Source organism: Thermobia domestica, chromosome 1 (assembly GCF_964235325.1).
Source record: "Thermobia domestica chromosome 1, izTheDome1.hap1.1, whole genome shotgun sequence".
Taxonomy (NCBI): domain Eukaryota; kingdom Metazoa; phylum Arthropoda; class Insecta; order Zygentoma; family Lepismatidae; genus Thermobia; species Thermobia domestica.
Window position 1 is genome coordinate 310,998,945 of NC_137454.1, and position 25,436 is coordinate 311,024,380.

Below are 25,436 nucleotides of genomic sequence, written 5' to 3' on the forward strand. Positions count from 1 at the left end.
TCGTTTTCGATTTTTGCAGTCGTTTTTACGTCTGTAAGCTGACATGTTTAATATTAGTTTCTTTCTTTCTTTTTCATTTGTTAGTTACTTCAACGCTAACTGTAACCTCTATCATGCGTCTTCCTGAATCAAAAAACGTACCAATTTTATTTCCTGCAGTGTTTTCGCGTCACTGCTTTCGAAATGGGGAGGGGGAGAGCACACCTGCACATTTCACGCTTGCGTCTGCTCAATGCTTCAACATCGTGCGAATTTGTGACCAGGCTTGGCCGTAGGTTTTTTACCATCATGTGTGGTTGGCAACACTTATCGGATGCAGTGGAAGGGGCGGAGCTACCAACACCTGTGCTCACCTGTTCTTATCTCAGCTCGTTGTCGCTCACGCTTCGGCTCCGGGAGCCAATTCATGGGCAGGCCTGTTCTAGATAGAGAAAAAGAGGGAGTTTGCATTTAATACTATTGTGATAATTTTAAAAGATTTAGCTCGGGGAGACTATGAATAAACGCAAAATGAAATGAAATTTTAAAGTTTTACATTCCATGATTATCATCGTTAGATTATCATCGTTAGACTAAAGGAAACGATAATGATGAGAATGAATGAAATGGTGAAATGAAGGAAGTGAGCGAAAACAAGAGAACCCCGAGAAAACCCACACATATGGTGTTTGTCCACCATAAATCCCACTTGGCGCAAATAGAAAACCAGGGCCCCATCTACCAGAAGTGAACGCTTTACCACTGAGCCAATACTACTTCAATAAGCAAGAGATGAACATGTATTTGCGAAAATACTGGTAACCCCAATTGAACCCAATCTGAGAAATGCCCCGGGAGAAACTTCTTGGACTGGCGGATTTTCTCCCCGGCCACCCCTGGTATCATCAGTGTTTGTCTACATTTCTAAGAGAAAACCGTTAGTTAGTTAAATTTCAGTTGAGTTGACTCTCAGTTTAACGTCCGGTTCAGCAGCGAGGCTATTTGAGGCGTGGACCTACTGATTAACATGAAATCCGAACCACATGAGCTTCCGCCGGGAATCGATCCCGAGTCTCCCACATCTTGTTTACATGGAAGCTCAGAAAACTATTTGTGTCTTTATGTATGTTTCAATAGAAGTAAAGCGAAAAGTTGGTACCACTAAGCTTCGTTCCATGTGGACAAGTGCTTTTACTGAAAGATGCTATACACTGTCTTCCCAGAAAGAATCTTTATTCGTCTTTCTACTGTTTAAAATCAATTATGTACAGTGCAAATAATTTACAGTGCACTTTTTCTGTGTAAGTACTGTATTTACATTGAATATAATATAGTACTTTGAGTTGATTATAAAACATTAAAATTGACCTTTTTGGCTACTGCAGTTGAAAGTGATGAAAATAATTTTATCCAATTCACATACAGTATCTTAATAAAATGGATAAATGCTCATCAAGAGTATGTTGATATTAACTACGAAGTTGTGTTACATCTAATTGAGCAACACTGCCAGTACTTCACGACAAGAAGCAAGCAACAAGAAAGTGTATTCTGAAAGTAATCTAACAATGCGGCTCCCTTTCTTCCTAGTAAACAACCCTACCACGCAGAAGAAAAAAAAAATCGCACGCATCTACAAAAGCAGGAAGAAAAGACGCGCGTATGGTTTCCTTTCTTTTTCACTCCCCGTGAACTGCAAGCGCATTTGCAGAAGCAACCTCACCAATTGTCTCACACAAGCTGGCAGTTTGTGATTCTCAATTCATTTTGATCACGGCAAACAATTCAGTGAAGTACAAATGATTCATTAGAAGAATCGATTCATTTGTGAAAGGAATCATAATTCATTTGATTCACGCCATGATTCGTTCATAATGATCGAATCGTTCATGATCGACACAACACTATTTTGGAAGTGTCTAACGACAAAAAAAAAATTATTTAGCGCCTAGCGACAAATCTAGCGACATTTAGGAATTCAAATAATTTGTTCTATATTTATATTAAAGTTTCCAAAATTTTGCAGTTTGTGATACTAATAGACTAATTACTTTTACACACTCGGTTGCACTACTGCTATGAGCGACTTACTTCGTTGGATTCATCGCTGCTATGAGGATTATGTCCTTCTTCACTGCGGTTCGGAAAAAGTGCGTACAGTGACAATGATGCTGGAGAATATTGTGCTTTTCTGGTTCAGTGTAGTGCGTGTGATTTATGTATTAATTTAACTGCGGTTGTTGTTAACATAAATTATACAGAAATTTCGTGGAGTAAGTTCGGTGAAGTGTTCCAATACGAAAGCAATATGAATTCCCCCCCCCCCCAAAAATGAGAAAAAGTTATCCAAAATTTTAAGTATTTGCAAACTTTTAATGCTATATTTATTAATTTTGTATTCTTCAAAGCGCATAATGCAGTGGTTTTGTCAAGATGATCATTTTTTAAAAAAGAAAAAAATACTTGAGTCTTCCATTGTACATGGAAAATATTTAAATTATTTTAATTCCTTTGTAAAATTATATAGCGACTTTTCTTAGCGACTTGGCAGGAGGCGTTTAGCGACTTCTAGCGACTTTAGAGTACTAAACTAGCGACATTTCAAACTGGCGAGTTGGCAACAGTGATCCGGCTCTAAAAGATAACTTGGTATAGCATAACTATAGCACGGATCCGTATAGTAAAACTGCACGAAGATAAGTCAGTATCTTGCAGATATTGTGGACATCAATATGTATGTGCAAATGATAAAATACTGAGACATGTGCTTTCTAGCAGTTATCAAATCTAATTTGTTTGTAACATTTAAAAGTTTAATATGTTTATAATATCAGTAGTAGAGTAAAGGGATATAGTATACATGAAGCTGCATCAGTTCCCGAAAGAGCAGGACGCTCATACTTTTAGGGATTATTCACTGAGTATGTACAAACTTACAAAGGGGGTAACAAAGCGACTTTTATTTACATATCGACTGATACGAAAATAAAAAAGAATGTACCTGTACTTTTATCTGCATGTGTAGTAGACTTGTACTTTATCTATGACTGTGTGTGTGGGGGGGGGGGGGAATTTGACGCATATGGCATGTCTTGTGCACATGGATACTTCTTACTATTGCACTAGGGTACTGGTACCGGCACTAGGGTGGGCCGAAAAAACTCATTTTTTTTTTTGTTTCGAAGTTGTAATAGCGCGGAAAAGTTGCGAATTATATAGACAAAGAAAAATAAAAAAAATTATCAAAATCGGTTGACATCTTCCGGTCGCGCATAGACCCTAAAGTTTGACAAAATATGAAAAAAAAATCATTTTTGCGATTATTTTTTTAAATTTTTGAATTAAATGTTTTCGTAATGTAATAGTTTTTAACGTCTTCAATTAGAGCCTAAAAACATTGTATTTTAATTTGGTTTAGATCAGTTGATATCTTCCGGTCGCGCATACGGCCTAAAATTTGCCAAAATATTGAAAATGTTACATATTTACGGGTTTTTTAAAAATATCTTTAATAAACTGTTTTTAAACAATTCTTACAGTATTTTTATTTTTGAACATAAGAACATTGTGTTTTATTAAAATGCGAATAAATTAACAACTTCCCATTGCGCAATGATCCCAATCCTATAGAAAAACAGTACCTAAAAAAGTTAGTTCTGTGACATGATGGGTGATAACCTGATAACAGTAACAACGTGCATGGTACTTTTTGACTTGCTCTATATTTAAAAAGCTTAAATATTTATTTAAGTTACAATGTAGTTTTTAACAATAAACTTACTTTTATAAAAAAAAAAAAGGAAAAAACAGAGTTCTGAATAAATAGTCCATGTTAGTTGAACCTGTCCAGTGTCCATTAGTACTCTTCTCTATTTTGTAACCGAAGGTACTTTGAAGACTGATTTGCTGATGAATTTAGGCATAGATGATCTGGACAGCAGAATGGTTCTTATAAATGCATCTCGTGATTCAGCTCCACAAACTTTTCCTGAGGCTTCCGTGACGAGTTTTACACTGCGTTCAACAGCCTGCGTGTGAACTGGGAATTGCTTGAAAGTAATATTCCAGTCAGGGATTGAATCACTGCCGATGTCCAATTTGATCTCGTCGTCACTGATTTCTGCCAACAATGGGGGAGAAAATAATTCACAGTCCATCCAGTTGATAATTTCTGAGTATTCTTGCGCATTAAAGTTGATTTTTGGTGGCATGAATGTTCTCCTTCTTGCATCTCTCTGCCTTGCCTTCAGAATTCCTCGCAGTCCGAGCTCTCTTATGTGTTTCCTATCATCTTGAGTCATGGCTAACAGTAAGTGTTCTGGGTGGGCGAAAAACACATTCCGTTCGATCACAGGGTCGACAACATCAAGCAAAGGTTTTGGCAAATACCTGGTAGACTGTACTGCTTGGTAAACAAGTTTCGGGCCGTCTGTAAAGTGTTTACTTCTTTTGATTGTAAACCACATTGGCATGTATGATTTTAATATAAACAAAACTAGTTCTTGAAGTTCAGGTGAGGGGCTTTCTTCACTAATGTACAATGTGAGAGTTCTATTTGCTTTTGTTAACACCTCGAATGTGATAAGTGCTCAGGATCTCGTACAGCCAAATCTTCATTACAGGTTCCTGATTTTATTGCCTTTGATATATGAAGTAGGTATTGCTGATCTTTGCTAAGCACGTTTTTGTCTATCTCTGAGATCTGACAATCAATACTCTGGAAGTTAACCACCGGAAGTTTTGGCAGCCTACGAACTTTTCACCGATTTGCCCTTTAGAACAACTAAGCCCATCCAGGTGCTCAAACATGTGGCGGAATGATAACTCATTAAAATGAAGTAGGCAAATTGCCCATTGTACAAGCTTCCTCAAATGAAGTTCAACTCGGCGAACCAGATCAGTTTTCCAACCTGTATTCACAGCAGTACCATCACATCCGATGACAATTAGATTTTCAAGAGAAATACCACGCTCAGGCAGGTAAGAAATTACGGACTTGACAATATCTTCAGAGCTTCCAGAATTTGGAGTAACGTGGCCAACGTACAGTGAACCGGGTTCTTGAATCAGCGAGTAATGCTCTTCCTTAATAATTTTACGAAACCTTTTTGAATGAGCTTAATAAATATTTAAGCTTTTTAAATATAGAGCAAGTCAAAAAGTACCATGCACGTTGTTACTGTTATCAGGTTATCACCCATCATGTCACAGGACTAGCTTTTTTAGGTACTGTTTTTCTATAGCATTGGAATCATTGCGCAATGGGAAGTTGTTAATTTATTCGCATCTTAATAAAACACAATGTTCTTATGTTCAAAAATAAAAATACTGTAAGTATTATGTCTAAAAACAGTTTATTAAAGATATTTTTAAAAAGCTCGTAAAAATGTAACATTTTCAAATATTTTGACAAATTTTAGGCCGTATGCGCGACCGGAAGATATCAACTGATCTAAACCAAATTAAAATACAATGTTTTTAGGCTCTATTTGAAGACGTTAAAAACTATTACATTACGAAAACATTTAATTCAAAAATTTAAAAAAATAATCGCAAAAACTATTTTTTTTTTTCATATTTTGTCAAACTTTAGGGTCTATGCGCGACCGGAAGATGTCAACCGATTTTGATAATTTTTTTTTTTATTTTTCTTTGTCTATATAATTCGCAACTTTTCCGCGCTATTACAACTTCGAAATAAAAAAAAATGAGTTTTTTCGGCCCACCCTAACCGACACAGGAACTACATTCTAATAGTTCAGCATATGTCACACAAATGCCAACTCAGGAACAGAACAAAAAAAAAAAAAAATCCCCGTGAACGCATTTGCCTGCGTTACTCCTTATACCCAAGAATATCATTTCAACCGTAATTAGTGGAAGATTTACGGGGTTTGAGACTTTCAGGCTGAAGTCCACCCAAATTGCATTATTTCTTTTTCAACAAATCTAATGCTAATCATTCCTATATGTATAAGCTGCAAGCCTTTACAAAAGTCTAGTTGTTTCTAAAATAAAAAATATAAATAAAAACACCGAAGCCTTTGTGGGTGAAGCTTCTCTCAAACTACTGTTCTGAATCCGCCACTGTTCATAATTTATTTTCCAACAAGAAATTAATTCGGCATCTACCTAAGTAGGAAATATACCTAAATTTAGAATGCAGGAGGTTCCAGTAGTAATAATTTCCTATCTAAGAGGTATTTTTGACGTGTGCAAAGTAACCCCGAATAGAGGCTGTAACAGCTTTCTTCCAGTTTTACTTTTTTTTTACTACAAAACGTTTCACATTTCAATTTCAACTATTGCATCAAATTTTCATTACATACAGTAGTATTGTACGAAACTGACTTGACTTTGACGGAAATTCTTGTTGCTGATACTTTTCAAATTTTGTCGGCCTTTACAGTGACTGCTTTCCACACCTCTACAACAGCGAAACCTCCCGGTAATTATAACTGACGTTAACCGCCAAAACACAGTTATATGTTCTATCTTAGGGTAGGAGTTGAAACTTCTTCCTTACTGTTTATGGTTTTGCCGACAGAAGACTGTGAAACTCTTTTCATATTTTGTGCAAAGTAACCCCGTCTTACAGTAGTAATAGAATGCAATTTTCTTTGTGTTTGTAGATAAATTCGCGAAATATTCCCATTTTTTGGGAATCTTCCCAGGCAACATTCCCGAAAAATATCTTCCCGGGTTTTTGCCCATCACTAACCTAAGGGGCAATCCTGAAGTTCATAGGAACTAAAATTTAAAGTTCTGATCATGTACAGGCAGATCATATTTTGCAAAATTTAAGGTAAACTTCAATACTGTGTATGAAAAGACTTAGCGCATAGGTCATACGACTAGAAATAATTGTTCTAAATTGTACTTCTTACTCTAATTTTCTTCTTATTGTTCTGCAAAGTAGTTGCGCTGGGCAACATAACATTACCCCACCTTGCATAGACAGACTACAACGCGGTCACAAGTAGTAATTGATCAGCAATTACATTTCTTTCACAATTTCTGTATAGCTACAACGTCTGGATATATGTCAGAACTAAAGCGCAAAATAAACAAACCAACCTGTACTAGGTAGTCACTCAAAATATGAATGCCATCCAACCGCCCCAGACTAGTACAAAGGTGATAGGCCCGCGAAGGGTAAATAGGAGCAACTCAATATATATGCTCGCGTCATGTAAAGAGAACTTAGTTCGGTGAGTCTTTTCTCGATAAAGGGTAGAGAGGATAATATAAGACAGTGACTCCGCAAAGTCAGCGAATAAATTTTGCTAGAATTCGCCAGCCGGCGTAACAACATTAGACACGTTTATTTTAAGCTAATTAAGATTAGATTAATTTGTTTTTGCGAACCATGATATATGTGATTGCGGTGGGGATTAACGAAATTTAAACCAAAATAAGTAGCTTAGGTTCCCTCCTTGCGTATTAAGAAAGTGGAGTGCGTTTTCTTTTATATATATAAGCACCCCGGAAAAAAAATTAGTCACCCCCGGTCGGGAGCAAGGATGCGTTGGCAAACAGGTAAAGATGGCGTATTGCTCGAATCACATGGCCAAACGTGCATACACTGCCTCGACGCGATCAGAGGCATTACTGTGGAGTGACACAGAACCGATCGAAGCGGTGTGTGCGCGGCAAGATGGGGATGAGCGCGGACGTGACGGAGTGGCAAAAAGGGGCAATCGTGTTTGGCCGTACTCATGATCACAGTGACGGAAGTTGCCGGATATGTTGGTATCTCGCGGCGGAGTGTTCAACGTGTCTACAAGCGGTGGTGTAACATACGTGGCCATGAAACACGACGCCAGAACTGTGGTCGGAAGAAGATCCTCACATATCGGGCCCGAAGATGGGTTTCCAGGCTTGTGAATCGAAATCGTTTCCAAACCCAGCTAGGAATTACTGCAGTCCATGAATGCAGGTCCAGTCCAACCTGTTAGCGAGAGAACATTGCGACGGGAACTGCATGCAATGAACATATAGAGTCTGGTACCTCGCAAAAGGCCACTGCTTCCATAGGCAAATAAAGGTGCTCGTCTGCTGTGGGCCAATAATAATCAAACATGGACAGTAGCAGATTGGCGCCATGTCATATGGTCTGACGAATCACGATTTTGCCTGTATTCAAATGACGCCCGGTGTCGTGTCCATCGACGGCCACATGAAGCTTTTCACCCGCAGTGTGTGGAAGGTCAGGTGCAGGCCGGGGGTGGGTCTGTCATGTTCTGGGGTTGTTTTTCATACAATGGGGTAGGCCCACTCATTGAGGTGTCCACGAACGTGAACCAACACGTTTATTTGAACATCCTAGACAAGCAGGTGTTACCCTTCAGTCACTTTCTTCGCGATGAGTTTGCTATAGACACACCCATTTTTCAAGACGACAACAGCAGGGTTCACAGAGCTGGACCCATATGTGACTGGTTTGAGGAACACTCAGGTACCCTACCACACCTCGAATGGTCCGCAAAATTGCCGGACCTCAACCCAATTTAGCATCTGTGGGACCAGTTGGAACAGCGGGTAAAACGTCGACATCAGCATCCCCGACGTGTGGTGGAATTGCGTGATCTTATTTTCCGTGAGTGGATTCAACTGGATGTGACAGACTTGCAGACCCTTGTGGACTCCCTTGCCAACCTCATCCAGGCGGTTATCCGGACCAGGGGCGGCGCTACACGGTATTAACGTAAGTACCAAGGGGGGTGACTAATTTTTTGGCCGGGGTGCTTGTATATATATATATATAGCTTGTTCTTTCTTCACATTGTCCACTAATACATTTTAAAGTATGGTGCATTCCCACGAACTCCGTACAGGAGTTTAATATATTCACAAACCGTATAGCACGAAGAGTGTTATTCATTCGAGGGTTAACATTCTAGATGACCACTAGAAGCAGCGGTCATGTTAGATTTGATTTGATTAGTTTTACTAATCATTCTACAGATGATATTACATGTGCATAGTATAAAATGGTGTAAAACTCGTTAATAATTAAAGCAGATACAATACTTAGAACAAATACTTTTGTTTGAACTACTTACGAGAGATATAAATCATTTCTACAATCTATATAATAATGGTAGGCTATGTATGAATTTTATGAGTAAATATTTCAATTGCTGTATATAAGTGTATATTTATATTTACCGTTTAATACACTTAAGAATTTAGTTTTTTTTTTCGAAGTTGCAAGATGAACTTGCTAGATATTCGTCTGTTATATGAAATGTGTCATGTAAGACCAATTTTTGTATTGAATTGACAAATAATACTTTTTAGTATATATACACAGGTAGCTTACTGTACAGTTTTATACCCATCTAGATATGTGCTTTTCATATGCAGATATTGTATGATGCACAGTACATAAATTATCTCTTCCACTGTAGGATAGTTGTGAGTATCAACATCTCTTAATACTATCCAAGTGATCCTGGCTAATTTCAAATAGCTCAATCAAATAATCAAATATATACGATGCTAAACTATAATCCTATTAAATGATTTACGTAATTTCTTACAGCTGGTGCATTTCAGTGATTTTTTAATGATTCATTTGACACATTTTGTTACTTGAATGTGTTCCTAAATTCTGAAGATCATCACCAAACGCAGCCCGTATTTAATATCAAAATAGAATATGGCATAGTGCACAGACATAATTGATTGCAGATCCAGTATGGGGGACTATTGTTCGTATATGTACGTAGCCAAGGCTAATTTTTTTGTCTACGTGTTCTTGCTATGAAAATTCGTCATGCAGATACATACCTATAGCTTTTACGGCAGTAGTAAATGTACTTACTTCATACTTAGTGTATATTTGCGGTTGTTTGTCTGATGTTATGTGCAATAATTGGTGATAGACACCACGATTTTTTTTTTTTTTTTTTTCATTTAGTTAACATTTTTGCAGAGTACTGGTACGTAAGTTACTAGTCTGTAAGATCAATTTCTTCTTCAATTGTTAAATTTTACTTCCGTTAATAGTGGCTGTCACATTTTCAAACCTGTCGCCCATTGTTACAGTTAATTAATTTCTGCAACATAAAATTTCCTTTAAATTTATAATTATTTATGAAGAGAAAACTTATTAAGCTTGTAAATCCACAAAATTACATGAAGTTCTATTGTTATATATTTCAGTAAGTATGGATTGCCTTCTATTAAGCCGTGTTGCAATTATGAGATTGTCTTGTTTATTATTGAAATTACGTAATCGTTTGCATACTAGTTTACAATAATTTTTGAGAAAAGAGAAGAAAGCGAATTTTGTTCGCTCCCTTTTATATAAATTCCGTTCGCGTCACACCATTCCATCACGTCGCCTCTTCTTGGCAAGTATTCACTTGAACATCCGGAAGAAACCCTGAGTCGCACGGGAAGAAGGGCAAAATAAATTAAATTCAACCTTCTGAGAACTAAACCAGTGTCCAGTTGGTAGCAAGACGCCTTACAAACCAGAAAGCACATGATTGAGTGTCGCAGTAGCTAAATAATTTAACAGAGCATGTTTACCTGTTTAGCTCTGTATACCACATAATCTGCTAAAGAAGTGCATATTAGTAACGTGTGGGTCAAAAGTCTGCAGCTATAAACCAACTCTGTTATGAATTGAGGCACGTACAAAGAGAAGAGAAAAAAAATTTTAAAATAGGTGGTTCTCAATCTAGAATAGTCGATTTTTTTCCAATCACACTACTCGCTTGAGTTCTATACTAATAACAGATCCTATGCTAAATAAAAAAGAATATTTCCAGTTCTGCAGTCTTATGGCCGAACAGCGCATAAGAATATGCAAAGGTGAAACGTGGAACTTCCCCATTGTTACGAGAGAAACCGAAAGTGCCTCAAATCCACTTCCTAACAATTTCGTATTACCCGAATGGTGAGGGCCCGAGGGAAGAATCTCCTGAATGGGCAACTTTTTTTTTTCATTCATTTGTTATAGGACATGTTACCAGTGTGAAGTCAAGCACTTTGGGTGATCGCAAAAATTGCATTTTAGATTAAAACTAGCTATTTGCAACAACAATTTTCTTCGCATCTTTTCGTATCTACTTATAATCTAGTTAAACAACAGCCCCATACCATTGAAACACTCGTTATACAGGGTGTTTAAAAACAGTACCGGAAACATTTGGGAAGTTATTCCTGACACCAAGATAAGACAAAATTATAGACCAACCTCGGCGCGCAGATACTTTCTTTTTGAGCTATAAGCTGCCAAAAACATGAAAAAATGACTTTAAAATTCCATAACTCCAATACTAAGGGATCTATCGTAGTCGGGTTAAGACTTCACTTGGGAACTAGTATGTGCTCTATCCAAATATCGATGTTACACAATCCTACGGTACTTCCGCAACAATTCTTATAGAGGTAGTTGGTGCTCGTAGCCAAACCCTCTATACAAATTGCTGCGTGAATACCTTAGGATTCCGAAATATTTATTTTCCGATATAGCACATATTAATTCCTAAATGAAGTCCTGACCCGACTGTGGTATGTTCCATAGTTTTGGAGCTATGAAACCTTAAAGTTCATTTCTTCGTGTTTCTGACAGGCTATAACTCCGAAACGAAGCATTTGTGTACCCAGGTTGGTCAATTCTTCTCGTCTTATCTTGGTGTCAAGAACTACATCCCAAACGTTGTCGGCGTTGTTTTAAAACGCCCTGTATAATTTACGCAGCATATGAAACGAAAGAAACTATTTAAATATCCACAAGCTTTAACTTTTATATAACGTAATGAATTTCAGAATGGATTATTTACCATATACTTGATAGTTAACATGTCGCTACAAATTTATATTTAAAATATAATCTCTATCTTAAAAAAATATTTTATCTCTGAAAAACAATCATGTTATGCATTAAAAGAGAAGATGACGTCTTTTGAAGCGAAAGTGTCTGTTGGGAAGTCGATTTTGTGTCTTTTTGTTCGTCCATTCCACAATAAGTCCCGTAAATCTTAACCAACTTTAGTGAAACTTGGTATAAGCCGTCCCTCAACAAGAAGAAATAATCTTATTGTTTGAGGTTGTATTCCGTAAGGTAAAATCTATCAAAGCTGCAAATTTTCACACACACAAACACACAAGTAAATATATAATATATGAGTGTTTTGCAAAACAAACTATGTTCAAATTATTGGATTACGGCAAAATATAGTTTATAGCTTCTTTGTATCACTGCAATCAAGTGTAAAGTTTACGGTTGAATTTTGCTAAGAGTGGAAGGGAAATTTCCGTGCAAATAAAGAGTATATAAGCTACTTTATAATATTATTTATATTATTTATGTTTAATTAATGCATTAGTATATTGTGATTTGCTGTTTTCTTGGGACATGCGCAAAGCATTGCACATAAATTGATAGTATACTTGCAAGCTGATGACGATGATGATTTTGAGTTTAACGTCCCGTTTAGCAGCGAAACTATATGAGACGTGGACCTATTGATTAATATTTAATCTAAACCAGATGAGCTCCCGCCGGGAATCGAACCCGTGTCTTCCACGCCAAACGCACGTACGCTAATCGCTTAGCCACGAAGGAGCTCTACTTGCAAGTTTTTATACCATAAAAGCTATTATTCATCTGAAATATATCAGCGAATCTGAACTAGGTAGTCACATCAAGCAAGAATTGTAGCTATATAATTCAGTTCATGACGTTCCGAAAGTGGTTGGTACGCACGAAAGCGCGAAAATGATTCCATAAGTAACAGGAGCGTCAGCGTAGATAATTGCACTGATGAACTGTTTACTTACAAATTATAACTGAAATGTCCGTTAGCGAAAAGCCACACTATTCATATTTGTGTCTGCTCCTTGATAACTCATGAATTTTTAAAATATTGTAATTGTCTCTGCGTATTTCCAATAGTCTCAGTTATTTCAAGTCCAAATGCGTCTATAATAAGGAAGTACTTTCTGTTAGATTTTATATAACATATTTTCAGATTTTTAGAGAACATAGTGTGTATTCTATTTCAGATTAGAAACTTACTCCTAGATGTAGTTCCTGATTGAAATTAGTGAGAGGAAAGTTTGCTCAGTTTGAGATCGCCTCGTGGTAACTGATGGGATTTCCTCTTTCGTAATGGTCATGAGGTTTAGTTTAAATTACAGGTCTCCTTATTCACTTCTCAGTCCATGCCATTAGAATTTATGTTGCAAAATGCAGCTTCAACTTTCACTCATACCTTTGCAGACTAAAGCAGAAGCTACGTGGTATAACCGTTACCAGGTTATATGAGTGATTTTGTGGACGCTCTGTGTATTTTATATAGACAGAAATCATTCTTCCATTTACAGGGTGTGATTGAAAAGTACCGGAACTTTTCCCGCCGCGCGGCTCCCTGGCGTTCGAAAAATTTGAGGGGTGGGGGATAATGTGCGCGGGACCTTCCTCTTTCAAGCAGAACTTGGCTCAGTGCGCTGCGAGCAGCGGTTGAGAAAGCATCGCTGTCCGCGCGAACGTCGTTTTGGTCGTCGGTCACGTTTTTTGAGCGCTGAAAATGGAGTTAAAGATTGACCAACGCTACGCCATCAAGTTTTGTGTCAAACTAAAAAAGACGTCCGGACCGTCGGACAACCCTCCGGGAGATCAGCGAAGAACTTAATTTGACATACTATGCAGTGCAAAAAATTCCAGGTTCAGGTATTCGCGAACTCGGTCGACGTTTTCATCGGTTTTCGACGTCGATGGCCTCTTTTAGTGCCCTTTTAGTGCCGTCGATGGCCTTCGTCATCGGCGTCCTCCCGGCCTTCCCTGAAGGCCTTGTGCCACTCAAAGATCCGAGTACGAGAAATCACATCTTCCCCAAAGGCTTCCTTGAGCAGGTCCTGGGTCTCGGTGAACGTCTTTTTTAGTTTGACACAAAACTTGATGGCGAAGCGTTGGTCAATCTTTGACTCCATTTTCGGCGCTCAAAAAACGTGACCGACGACCAAAACGACGTTCGCGCGGACAGCGATGCTTTCTCAATCGCTGCTCGCAGCGCACTGGGCCAAGTTCCGCTTGAAAGAGGAAGGTCTCGCGCACATTTTCCCCCACCCCTCACATTTTTCGAACGCCAGGGAGCCGCGCGACGGGAAAAGTTCCGGCACTTTTCAATCACACCCTGTATACTACGTTATATAGTTATTTGGAACTAAATTAAGAATTTTCTTCAATTATTTATGGAAATACTGGCAGACCAGGTGCTGGAACGACTGACCGTCGCCAACCATATCGCACAGTCCTTTCTTATCTCCACGATCTCACGTTGGAACTACTCAACTCTTTTCCTCCATTGTGGCCAGTGAACGGTGAATTATCGTAGAATCTTTCACCATCTAATTTGCGTATCTATTAGAGTGGCTTACCCTGATTACATTTTAAAATGAACTGCCAACATTGACCAGTCGGTCAACCAAGCTCTCACCTCGAGCACCTCAACTCCAGGAGTTTTTCTCCGCGTGTCGATGTAGCCAACAGGTTTGTTGAATTCGCTATAGAATTGAGTAAAGGGACATATGTCTCATAGCTGACCAACGACTTGTACAGCGGCTAGTCCCCATGTAGTGAAGTCCCGGGTTCGCTGACCTAGTGCGTATAATTAATAAAAGGGCACTAAAAATGTCCTAAATTTTACATTTCGAGTGCGTTTTTACTGTATGAGACAGTAGGTGTCAACTTTTTACGTATTCTTCTCGCAACAGCCAGGTACTTACGTCGTGGGATTACATTTAGTGCTACCTCACTGTACTAACTTCCATGTGCATTAGTTAATGGTGTGAGAAAAGTATTTGTGTTGAACCCCCAAATATAATATTTCATCCACATACATATGTGATACAAAAGTAAAGGGCTATTACGTCGTGAAATGTGAAATGTAATTTTATATTTGTAAAGATAGTTAAGTGTCAGTAATTAGTGTTGTGATTGTTTTTCTTCGAGCATAGTGTTATTTTATTTAATGTGTTTCTGGTGCATGTGGTCTGAGCGATCATCTGGATGTCTGCGAGGATTTCGAGACGAGACATCCGAACCTCTCGGTGCTTGATACTTATCTCGTTGTTGAGAACTGAGGACGATCCGGAAAAAGTTCTGTAATCCTTTTTCGGAAATGTTCTTTAAACCATGTCCGCATAGTTCAATAAATATACGCTAATGCATATGCAGGGCCTCCGAGACCCTGTATGTTATATAATTTTATTTGGAATTTCATGAAATTACTACTTGCACCCCTTTCATAGCTTAATTTATTTTACAATAGACTAACAGTAGGAATTTTCATAAGTATACAAGTTTTAAACCGATCTCTACAATTATATTATTTATTACAATTAGTACAAAATACCAAAAAAAAAAAAAAAAAAAAACCACTGTAATACAATGTTTTCTTCAAATATACTTTTTTTCCAGTTTACTCATATACTTTATAATTTTGTGCTTTATTTCAAAATTCTGAACATACCTGTGTAAAGTGGTACTATAATCATCAAAAGAGCAATATTTATGCAATTACTGATGTATGCAAATGGCATAATTGTTTAGTAGTTTTTTAAAAACAAATGTCTCTACAAAACTCATGAATTGCAAATTATTTTACTGTCTTCTTTACAAATGCTTTTGCCACACTTGCACCATGCCAATGCACTCTTTCTATGAATATTACATGGACAAAATTCACATCTTCTTTTTGCTATTTGTCATGCTTTTTTTCACATGCTGAGGCTTTTCACTTCCGCATATCTTCAAAGCACTACTTTTTGCTTGTAGCAAGTTGCGATCTTAGAATCATTTAGAGTTTTCATTAAATTTTTTGTCAGTTCCTGTAAGAATAATCGACCATTGTCTTTCTTGTTTTTATAATAATTTGCATTCTGCATCCTGAAAACAATGTCACTATTTAATGCTACCACATCCATCATATTTGACCCGACAGCAAAGAGACTATTTGATGCAATTTATGCTTTGTAGTTTGTCTTTTGCATATATCTCTAACTTCTTGACCCATAGCATCAACTCCACATTTAGTTTTGTTGTAATAGTTTATAATCACTGGTTTTCTTTTGGCGCTATCTTCATTAACTGCCTTATCATGATGCATGGTGCTTATCAAAATGACTGCCTTCTTTTCCTTTGGCATTTAGCTGATCATAGTCACATTTTGCTTGAATGCAAACATTGATGAACCTACTTCTGTATGTTAAACTCTCATTTTAATTTGAATTTCGTGTTTGTTTTGCCTTAGTGTTCCCATAATCGTAAGTCATCGTTGTAGCATATACTCAGCCAGATCAACACTTCCAAAGAAATTATCTATAGTAATATTTCGTGAAGTTCTCCAGAAACAGTTCTGCAGAAGTCTTTGACTACATTCAATCATAGATTTCTTTTGATATTGTTTCTTTTGTTTTTGTTCCTGCGTATACAAAACCATCAATGGCTTATGATGACTGATCGCTGCATAACCAAGAAATTTTTACTACGTACTTTGAAGGTTTCCTTGGAATGTATTGAACGAATCCACAGTAAGTTTTTCTCTTGGAACAATTACTTTTCTACAGTTTTCCACAAATATTTTCCACTCAAAACGAATAGGTGCTAGTTTATCATTTTTCAGACATATTTATATTGTACGTTTAACGTGAAATCGTAATCTATCTTTATGTCTTCAAACCTATTGACAAAGTTAGTGAATTTGAGTATTGGTTTGACTTCATAGAGAGAAACAGTTCCGTGCTTGGCACATTCTCGCTCTTTTCTACTCTTGCTAGTAACAAAATGCCAAGAAAATATTCATTTCGACCAGACTAATATTTTCCGACTCTTTTCACTTGAATATGGCTACCCTTCTTCCCTCGACTTTTCTATAGTGTAAAATTTCATGCATGATTTCCTTTGAAACGAAACAGTCAAACGCATCTTTTCGACGTATTGTTTTCACTCCTTTGAAACAACTGGAAAACACTTCATTATATTATGTCCTGGAGTCCGTGATAAAGGAGCTTTTTTTTTTTTTTTTTTTTTTTTGCTCCAAATTGTGTCGTTTAGACTAAAAAGTGTATCGGAATCACTAAATAGATTAATTATTCACACTGATGATGACGTATCGAAATATTCATCACTTAGATTTCCTTGATGAGCTGTATTGGGTTCTTCATCTTCAGATTTAGCACTACTGCTGTTCAACAGGACACTATCATCAGGGCACTCATTTACAAAACGGGCAAAATCTTCACATATTTTCTTCGTAGTTCATCTTTCACTAGACGTAGATGCCATTTTGCCCTGAAACTGAGAACTAACAAAATTGCCAACTAATGTGACCGGGAACTGCAGATTGCACCTAGTCACAAAATGAAAGCAACAGTATAAGATATATAAGAACTTTATCCCAACAATTCTGTTGCTGTCAGTGTTCGAACAAAGGAAATAAGTTAGCAGAAAAGTTCTAAATTAATGGCTGATAGATTATATTAAAAAATCATATATAAACGATTGATATAAATATACCACATTGACTTGACACCTAGTCTTCCGTTTCAGGCGCTGGTATCAGCTGAAGGAATTCCAATCTCTTTCGTTAAGGCTCTCTTGCTTAGCAGCTGCTGAACCCTTATTGGCTCAGCGCGTGAGTGTGTCGCGGTGTGAGCTTTAGTTCGCATTTTTGCCACGGCTCAAGACATTTTGGCAGCACAATAGCAGTTTGCGTATGTATTGCAGCGCCATCTACTGGACATAAAGTAAGCAATTATAAATACAAACAAGCACAATAATCATTAAAAGAAGTAGTAAATCTAAATAACATCTGCATTTAGAATCAATTTTATTTACAAAAATGTGTGAAATATTTCGCACATCATTATTATTTCATTAGGGTCTCCCAGGCCCTGCTTTAGCTTTTAAGCGGTTATTAAATTAATTCAAATATTACTGTTTAACAGATAATGCAAAAATATTCTAAAGCTACTCATGAATGTATAAAAGAATGTTAAAAGAATACATAGATAACAAGACTTATTGGTTAAATCTCTCTGAAATAGCTTTAAAAATAAAACCCCACAGGACCTGAGATGCACTGCATATGCATACAAGGATTAATGTCTTTACCAGGTAAGTTCAAATTTCCTGAAAGTACTCGTTGGTGAGACAACAAGGGGCAAATCCAGAAAGCGGTTACAGTGGGTAACACTCCAATACGAATTAAATGTGAACGACAAATACAAATATAAGCACTTGAATCTGTCATAGTGAATTCCGAGGATTTCATTTGATTTTATTTCTTATGCTTTAGTTATGTTGTATGCATGGTTGTATCTGCAATTTTCTGATCAAGATTGTGACTGGCATTTAGGGATCAAGACGATGACGTACATATAATTTGACTCCGCATTAAGTATGTTGGTGTATTTGTTTTTCATACCGATACTCTTTTTTAGAAGTCAGCTTCTATGTATCTGAATCAAGGCTGAGGAATTTCAATTGCAGATCTCGTTGTACGTTCAATATTTTCCTGTATTTGTTTTCTACATGCACAAAAAGATTAAATATTGTATCACAAAAATAAATATCAACAAATGGTACCAAATAGCGACAAATCCTATTGAGAATTCCTCCAATCCTTTTGCGAATTTTAGGGTACACAACCTTAGGCTGAAGCCAAAACTCCAGTAGCAATAACAAAGAAAACATAGTTTTCAACGCCCAAATACAAGATAGCTCGATAAGTTGTTTCTTCAACTGAAGAAAGTATATTTCGAATTTAGAAATATTGTTTTCATGCGATCATTTTTTTTCTGAATAATTTAAAATGCAGACGTACATGAAACGCCAATGACCTGAAATGTGCAATCACACCTTCAGCAGAAAGGGGTTGCTCTCAGTGGTGTTATTCTAACTTTTTAACAGCCGGTTAATATATATATATATATATATATATATATATATATATATATATATATATATATATATATATAAGAGAGCGAGAGAGAGATAGTAAATTGATGCGTTTCAAATATAAATACCCCTCACCACTACACATGTGAACTGACTTCTCATTTTCGATATGTGAGCATTTGAGATTAAGAAATAAACGCTTACCGTGTTTTAAGAGATCATATATCAGCTTAGTCCTGTAGTTGTAAGAACTATACACAAAGATGAATAAACCAAAGTTACTTGTTCCCGGATAAAATTTACTATTATTTATGGCTGTAACAAACTATTCTGCGAACTCAAAATTTTCTGAGAACTCAAAATAGGTTCTTCCGAACCGGCTGATTAGCACCACTGACTCGAGTGTTCTTTAAAATCGAAAAAATTACTCAGTAGATTTTTATGTTTCCAAACGGATGCACCACAAATTTAACTTCTCAATTGTTGCCTATGTGTTGTCATATTTCAAGTATACGATGACCATATATTCAATGGTTGAGTTAAAACTATTGAAGACGTTAAAAATATCCATCAAAAGAGTTTGAGATGTGAGCCATGTCAAAACGTTTAAATGTTGTGTTAGATAGGATTAGAATTATTAAGAAACAACATTATTTTGTCTCGAAGCTCAAAGAACCATGTCATTAGCTTACCCCGAGGCAGTCAATTGATTTCTGAGTGTAATAATAAGTGTACCTAATCATTTCCATGTGAGTTTCAAAGAACAGAAAATAACAGGCTGTTTTGAAGATGGCCCTAAAAAAATTGCTTCCTCGTCAAGAAGAGTTTTCATGTGGGAGTCATTCGTCGTGCAGTATTCTAGTTTATAAATAGGGACTAATATGTTGAATCAGGCGCTATTTCAGAACTAATAGCCTAAAGTTTCTAATGTTACTTGTCTTTTACATATATCTCTGAGTTGATTGACAATTTTATTATTTCTTCTATCCTATTCTATGCTGTTCTTTTCAGTTAATTGAAACTAAGCTAACATGCCTTAAAAATATTCTACGTGACAGCAACATGGAAAAAGGTTTATAAAAATAAAATTCCTGCCGGACACTTTAAATCTCTTGCGGACAGTCGGATGTTCGCGTAACACAGTTTAGAAAACTTTCATATATAACGAACGAGTCTGTTTTACTATTTTATATAGTAGTATACATCATTAAACATTCACTGCATAGACGTATAGTTCTATGATTTTCACTGTGCATTTGACTTTCATTGGGTTGGAAATCACGAGTTATGTTAAGTTCAAAAGCACGACTTATATTTAGCCAAAGGCACATTCTTAATGGTAAAGACTTGCTGGAAAATGACTAACCTTTGCTCTGACTAAACGCAGCAATACTTTTCATTTTTTCAAAGAAAATGCCTTTATTATACGTGGCCTTGTATCAACGTTTTGGCTATCACTTTTTAAGTTTTTTTTCTTATGTTTCTATGTTTACTTTTGATCCATTTAACTGATTTTAACTCTTAGAAATGCCCACAATTTTTCCTGTATTTCGCTTCCTGTTGGAATATTGTAGTAACTCACACAATTAGTAGATATCCGCACTTCCTTCTATTTCAGTTTATAAGTTTAATTTTCTTATGTAATAAAGCATCTACTTCTTATACAACGATGCAACTCAAGGTTTAGTCTTCTATAATCTTGCATAGCTTTTCACTTTCCTAAAATACAAGCAGTATAAATTACATGCTTTTTTTCTTTTTACACACTTTTTGACACGATATTTTAATTAGAATTTTGGTACATTATTTCAATATATATTGTTCGTTTGTTGTAATTGTGAAGCTATTTTACATGTATTAATTTGTTCTAAATCTTGTAGGTTTTGCTGTGAAAAGCTACAATACATAGAAAATTGAAAATCAATCTATAAAGAATTGAATCATAGATCATAATTTAAATTAAATGCTTGTAATAATCACAGTGGAAAACATTATCCGTATTAAATAATACAGAACACACCCAGAATGGAAGATGAGTATCAAGCAGGTTATGAACAAAGTGATACAAAATGTAAAATTTTCTCCGAAATTAAAAATAATGTTTGTTCTGTTAAGGAAGATGCAGTGGACAGGAAATGTGTGACGTTCACTGGAATCAAAGATCTTATTTCGCCAATATTCACAGACCAGAATATACGTAAGAACGAAAGTTCAAATTGTACTCGAACTTCAAATGATATTCACTCAATGAAGTCTGAGCCTAACGTTAAGAATGGTGTGATATTTAGGAATCCAGTAGTTTGTCTTAAAAGATTGACAATCCAAGGAACTAATATAGCTGTGAAATTAACCCAAACTGGGAATTACGTATTAAAAGATGAAAATGATAGCAGATTAAGAAGGTATGTATTTTGAAATTTTATATTAATAAATTTCTATGTAGTGATACTAGTATTATTGTGCTTGAAAGGACATGTCAAATATTTCTAATAAACACTGTGAGCAGTCGTGATCGTTAAGCCAGTATGAATATTGTGCGCAATAATTTGGTAAAATATTTTTCTTTCAGTCTGCTCTGAAATATTTCCACCAAATGCTCAAGATACACATCTTGTCAATCTTGTATAAAATCAAAATCTTTGACTCATCTCTTCTATAAATACTTTAATGAAAATATGTGACCAACATATCTTGTATTACGTGCTATGTGATGTTGCTCTTTTTGGTGTTTAAAACAACATTTTTACCGGAACAAAAGGAAAAAAAGACTTGTAACAGTTCGAGCTTAAATAGAAACGCATTGATTTTAAGAAGATAAACGGTGTAAACTAATCTTGATACAGATTCAAAAACGTTTTTTATGTTGTTATTTTATATTTGCTATAAAACTAGGTCTAGTACGAAATATGACTACTTTTGCTTTGATAAATACTTTCACTCTTTTTGATATAGAATACACAATTTTCTGGGAAATACCTCTCACTTCACAGTCGTTAACCTGGATTTTTACCAAACAACAAAACATCGGTTTACTCATTCTTGTCTTTGATTACAACCCTGGGTTCTCTATATAATTGACAACAGTTTCTTTCCCAACGTAGATACTTCGTCCTTTCTGAAAATCAGAACAACCATACTTGATTTATGAAAAGGTGCTATGAAAATCTAATCACAGTGGTACGTTGTGTTTATTTTCTCTTATATTGTTCTGTTTACTTCAAAATGATCATGGAGGTTCTACATATAGAAAATATTTCAGTAGAAAGTGCAGTATTTAACTGTATTAATCTTTAGATAATATGATTTACAGGATATTGAACTCGAATTATTGTGATGATGGCCTGTCAGAGGGAAGGTGGTGAAGAACGTAGGATAGATATAAGTCTTAGTAACAAGAAGTTTTGCATTGAAAGAAGCATTACTAAAAATAAGGAAATTAGCTCCTAAAGGAGACACAGTATGGGGCAGATTTTAAAAACTAAACGTTGTGTAGACTCTCTTCGAAAGATAATGTATCGTCCGGATAGAAATAATTTCAAAAATTGCAAAATATTTAACCCTTTAATGGGCAAGCATTGATAGCAATACCATTAAGATATTTAGTTTGCTTTTATGGTTGAACCATATTTCCTTAATTATTAAGGTATTTTTGTACTTTGGTTACAAAATACAAGGTGTTTATTTGAAAGCAACATTGCCATAAAATAGGTTGTATATGTAGCTACTGAGCAGCATTGCCCTATTATGGTAAATATCATAAGAATACTCTTAGTAATTACCAAAATTTCCGTTAAAATATTTTCCTACAGAGCAAGAAACCACAAATAAAAAAAATAAAAAAGAACTTTCGCGGAACATAGAAGATGAAGCTTCTATAATACTAAATTTGACTATACCCTGTTGACGAAGATTAGAAATATCTAAAGAAACTACCCGCAAATCATGTATATAAATATTGTATGAAAGCAATAATCCCAATTAAATGATCACTGAAGTTAAAATTCGTACGGATAACGGAATAGAATGCGATGTTAATTCAGAGCAACACTGTCCACTAAACAGTTAAAGGATAAAACCAATCTATAAAATTATGGCAAGAATGCTTAAAAGTCTGAAAAAATTTGAAATCATAAAATAGAGAAACAGAAACATTAATAAAATAAACCAAAGCAAAAAAAAGGAAGGTAAAAGCATAAGTTAGAGTCCTGCAAAAATTTTGCAGTAAAATTTGCCAAATTTAATGCTCTAATTACGAAAGCTTTAATTTATGTCACGTCACCTACAGATTTTGTATAATACATGCAGTTACATAAAATAAGTAGCGTATGTTGTATTATAAGTAGTGTTTTCTTAACATCTGCATAACGGAAATTTTAATATTTAAACATTTTCAAGACTGTTTTGACTGTAATCTTGACACAGTTCGCTCTGACACAACTAAGCGAAATAGCTCAAGTGGTAGAGCGTTCGCTTCGCATTCGGGAGGTCGTGGGTTCTATTCCCGCTGCCAACCATCCACGATTTTCGTCAGCCGTACCAGGCAAATGACGGAATGGTACCTATTAAACAGACACTGGCCGATACGTCTCCAAATCCTTTCCATTGTTATTGTTGTTGTTGATATTCAGTCTAAAATGACCTCTGAGCTGTATCTAGTGATTGTTAAATAAATAAATATTTCTTTATGAATGCAAGTCCGTGCCTTTAAAGTCAGAATCGGTTAGCTTGTTTTGTTTTCCCCACGATACATTTTTCCTTTACGATACATTTTTTCATTCATATCGATACCTTGGAAATTATTACGTGATCTGTTTCAAACCATATTTTAGAGAAAAGTTTGTGCTGTTCCTGCAAGTATCAAAAGCAACATATAAGCATATAGTGAAATGAGAAAAATCAGTATGTGATTTGATTTTCTTTTATTATTATTATTATTATTATTATTATTATTATTATTATTATTATTATTATTATTATTGTAACTGTGAATCGGAAGTCCTAGACTTAAATTGCGATTACATCTTTTTATTTTCAAAATAAATTTACGGCTTTGAGCCGTATTCCAATATAAATACATCTGTATTTAATTTCATAGTTTTAGTTTGGGTGCGAGTACATACGAGAATCGGTTAAGTTATTTTAATCGAAGTTAGAGGCTGTTCCTTTCTTTTAAAAAACGAACCATTACAAATCATATAAACATTAAAATTTTTCTTGATTATCTATTTTAATTTTCACAAAAGCAGGGTGGAAAAATCATGATTAAAAAAAAACATTTTATTGATTTTTTTTTATTTAAATCGATTTTTTGATTGAAATCACATCATTCTCCTCGTATAATACAAGTCGCGAGCTCACGAAAAACATTACGAATTAGTATGTAAAGTTAATTACACCATTTAAGTGAAACCTATTTCAATCGCAAACTATGTTTCTTGAGCATTAAAGAAAAAGTGCAGCAACGTTTATCAACATAGCACTTTTTTTCACAAAAGGTTTTAATATTAACCAGGGACATATTTAAAAAATCGGCAGTCCGAAACTGGCTTGCGACAAGAAATACATACAAAATACGTAAACTTCGTTAAAAGTTATGTAAAATGTACAAAATTTAAAGTTTCGAAGAGGAGATTGTACTCCTATAAATACGCCCCTATTATCTGAGAATAAACAAACAGATACGCAGACACAAGAATTTTCGTCTTAAATATCGAATGGCAATTTCTCCGGTAGATCAATCTTTAAGCTCATCGCCTTGTATCAAGAGGGTCCCGAGTTCGAACCCTCGTGGGTACTAAAGTGATTAGAATTCTACACTAAACTGTAGGTCCCTAGTAGTGTTGAATTGAGACTTTATAGTGAGTGAGGCACTAATAAGGTTCAAGGGTGGATGGAAATCTTATGTTACTTTTTGTGCAACTCAGGGACGTAACACCAAAACCAGGAAGTGCAGGCGTTGCCCGTCTGAGATATGGCTTAATTCAACTATAATCCTTAATTTCTACATTAAGGGCATTTTCACCCGATGGAAAGCAGTGGCAACTTAGACAAACCACCAAGCTTCACCTTGCCCACGGCTTTTAGACAGTACGTCAATCATAATTAAGTCGAAGGAGAGAAACCTAATTGTTGAAATATCCTAAACCTAACACAACTGAACATGAGACAAGTGAGAATCAAACCCAAAGCTATGCAAAATATACACAATTTTCAATAGCAAGACAATCCATGGCTTTGGATTGAATATTGTAACCAAAAAAAATGACAAGCTTCAACACACTTTACTGTATTTTAAACTAAAATATGTAACGGTTTCGGAAATTTAAAATATAAACACACTGCTGAACAAGGCTGCACTTATATAATATAAAAACATTTACACGTGACGTTTCGGCCTTCTAGTCAAGATCCTCATCACACGTACACTGAGTGATACAAAAAGCTACTGTTTTTATATTAAATAAGTGCAGTCTTGTTCAGCAGTGTGTTTATTTTTCTGATTTTATTTGCAAGACGTATGACTATGATTGTGTGT

At 35.7% G+C, this 25,436-nt stretch overlaps 1 protein-coding gene across 10 annotated transcripts in view; it reads left to right on the plus strand.

Moving 5' to 3' along the window:
• Positions 1-1,866: 1,866 nt before the first annotated feature.
• Positions 1,867-25,436, plus strand: part of LOC145662166 (uncharacterized) — a 31,849-nt gene continuing 8,279 nt past the window's right edge. Inside the window, exons 1-3 of one of the 10 annotated variants that reach the window (XM_081727517.1) lie at positions 1,867-2,129; positions 17,552-17,748; positions 20,782-21,303. In XM_081727517.1, the coding sequence (XP_081583643.1) occupies positions 20,927-21,303 (377 nt within the window). In that variant the 5' untranslated portion in view covers positions 1,867-2,129; positions 17,552-17,748; positions 20,782-20,926. Of the gene's footprint in view, positions 2,253-2,327; positions 2,901-4,841; positions 4,960-5,691; positions 8,687-17,551; positions 17,749-20,781; positions 21,304-25,436 lie in introns of those variants that run through there. The other 9 variants (XM_081727543.1, XM_081727566.1, XM_081727511.1 and 6 more) reach the window with 9 other exon arrangements.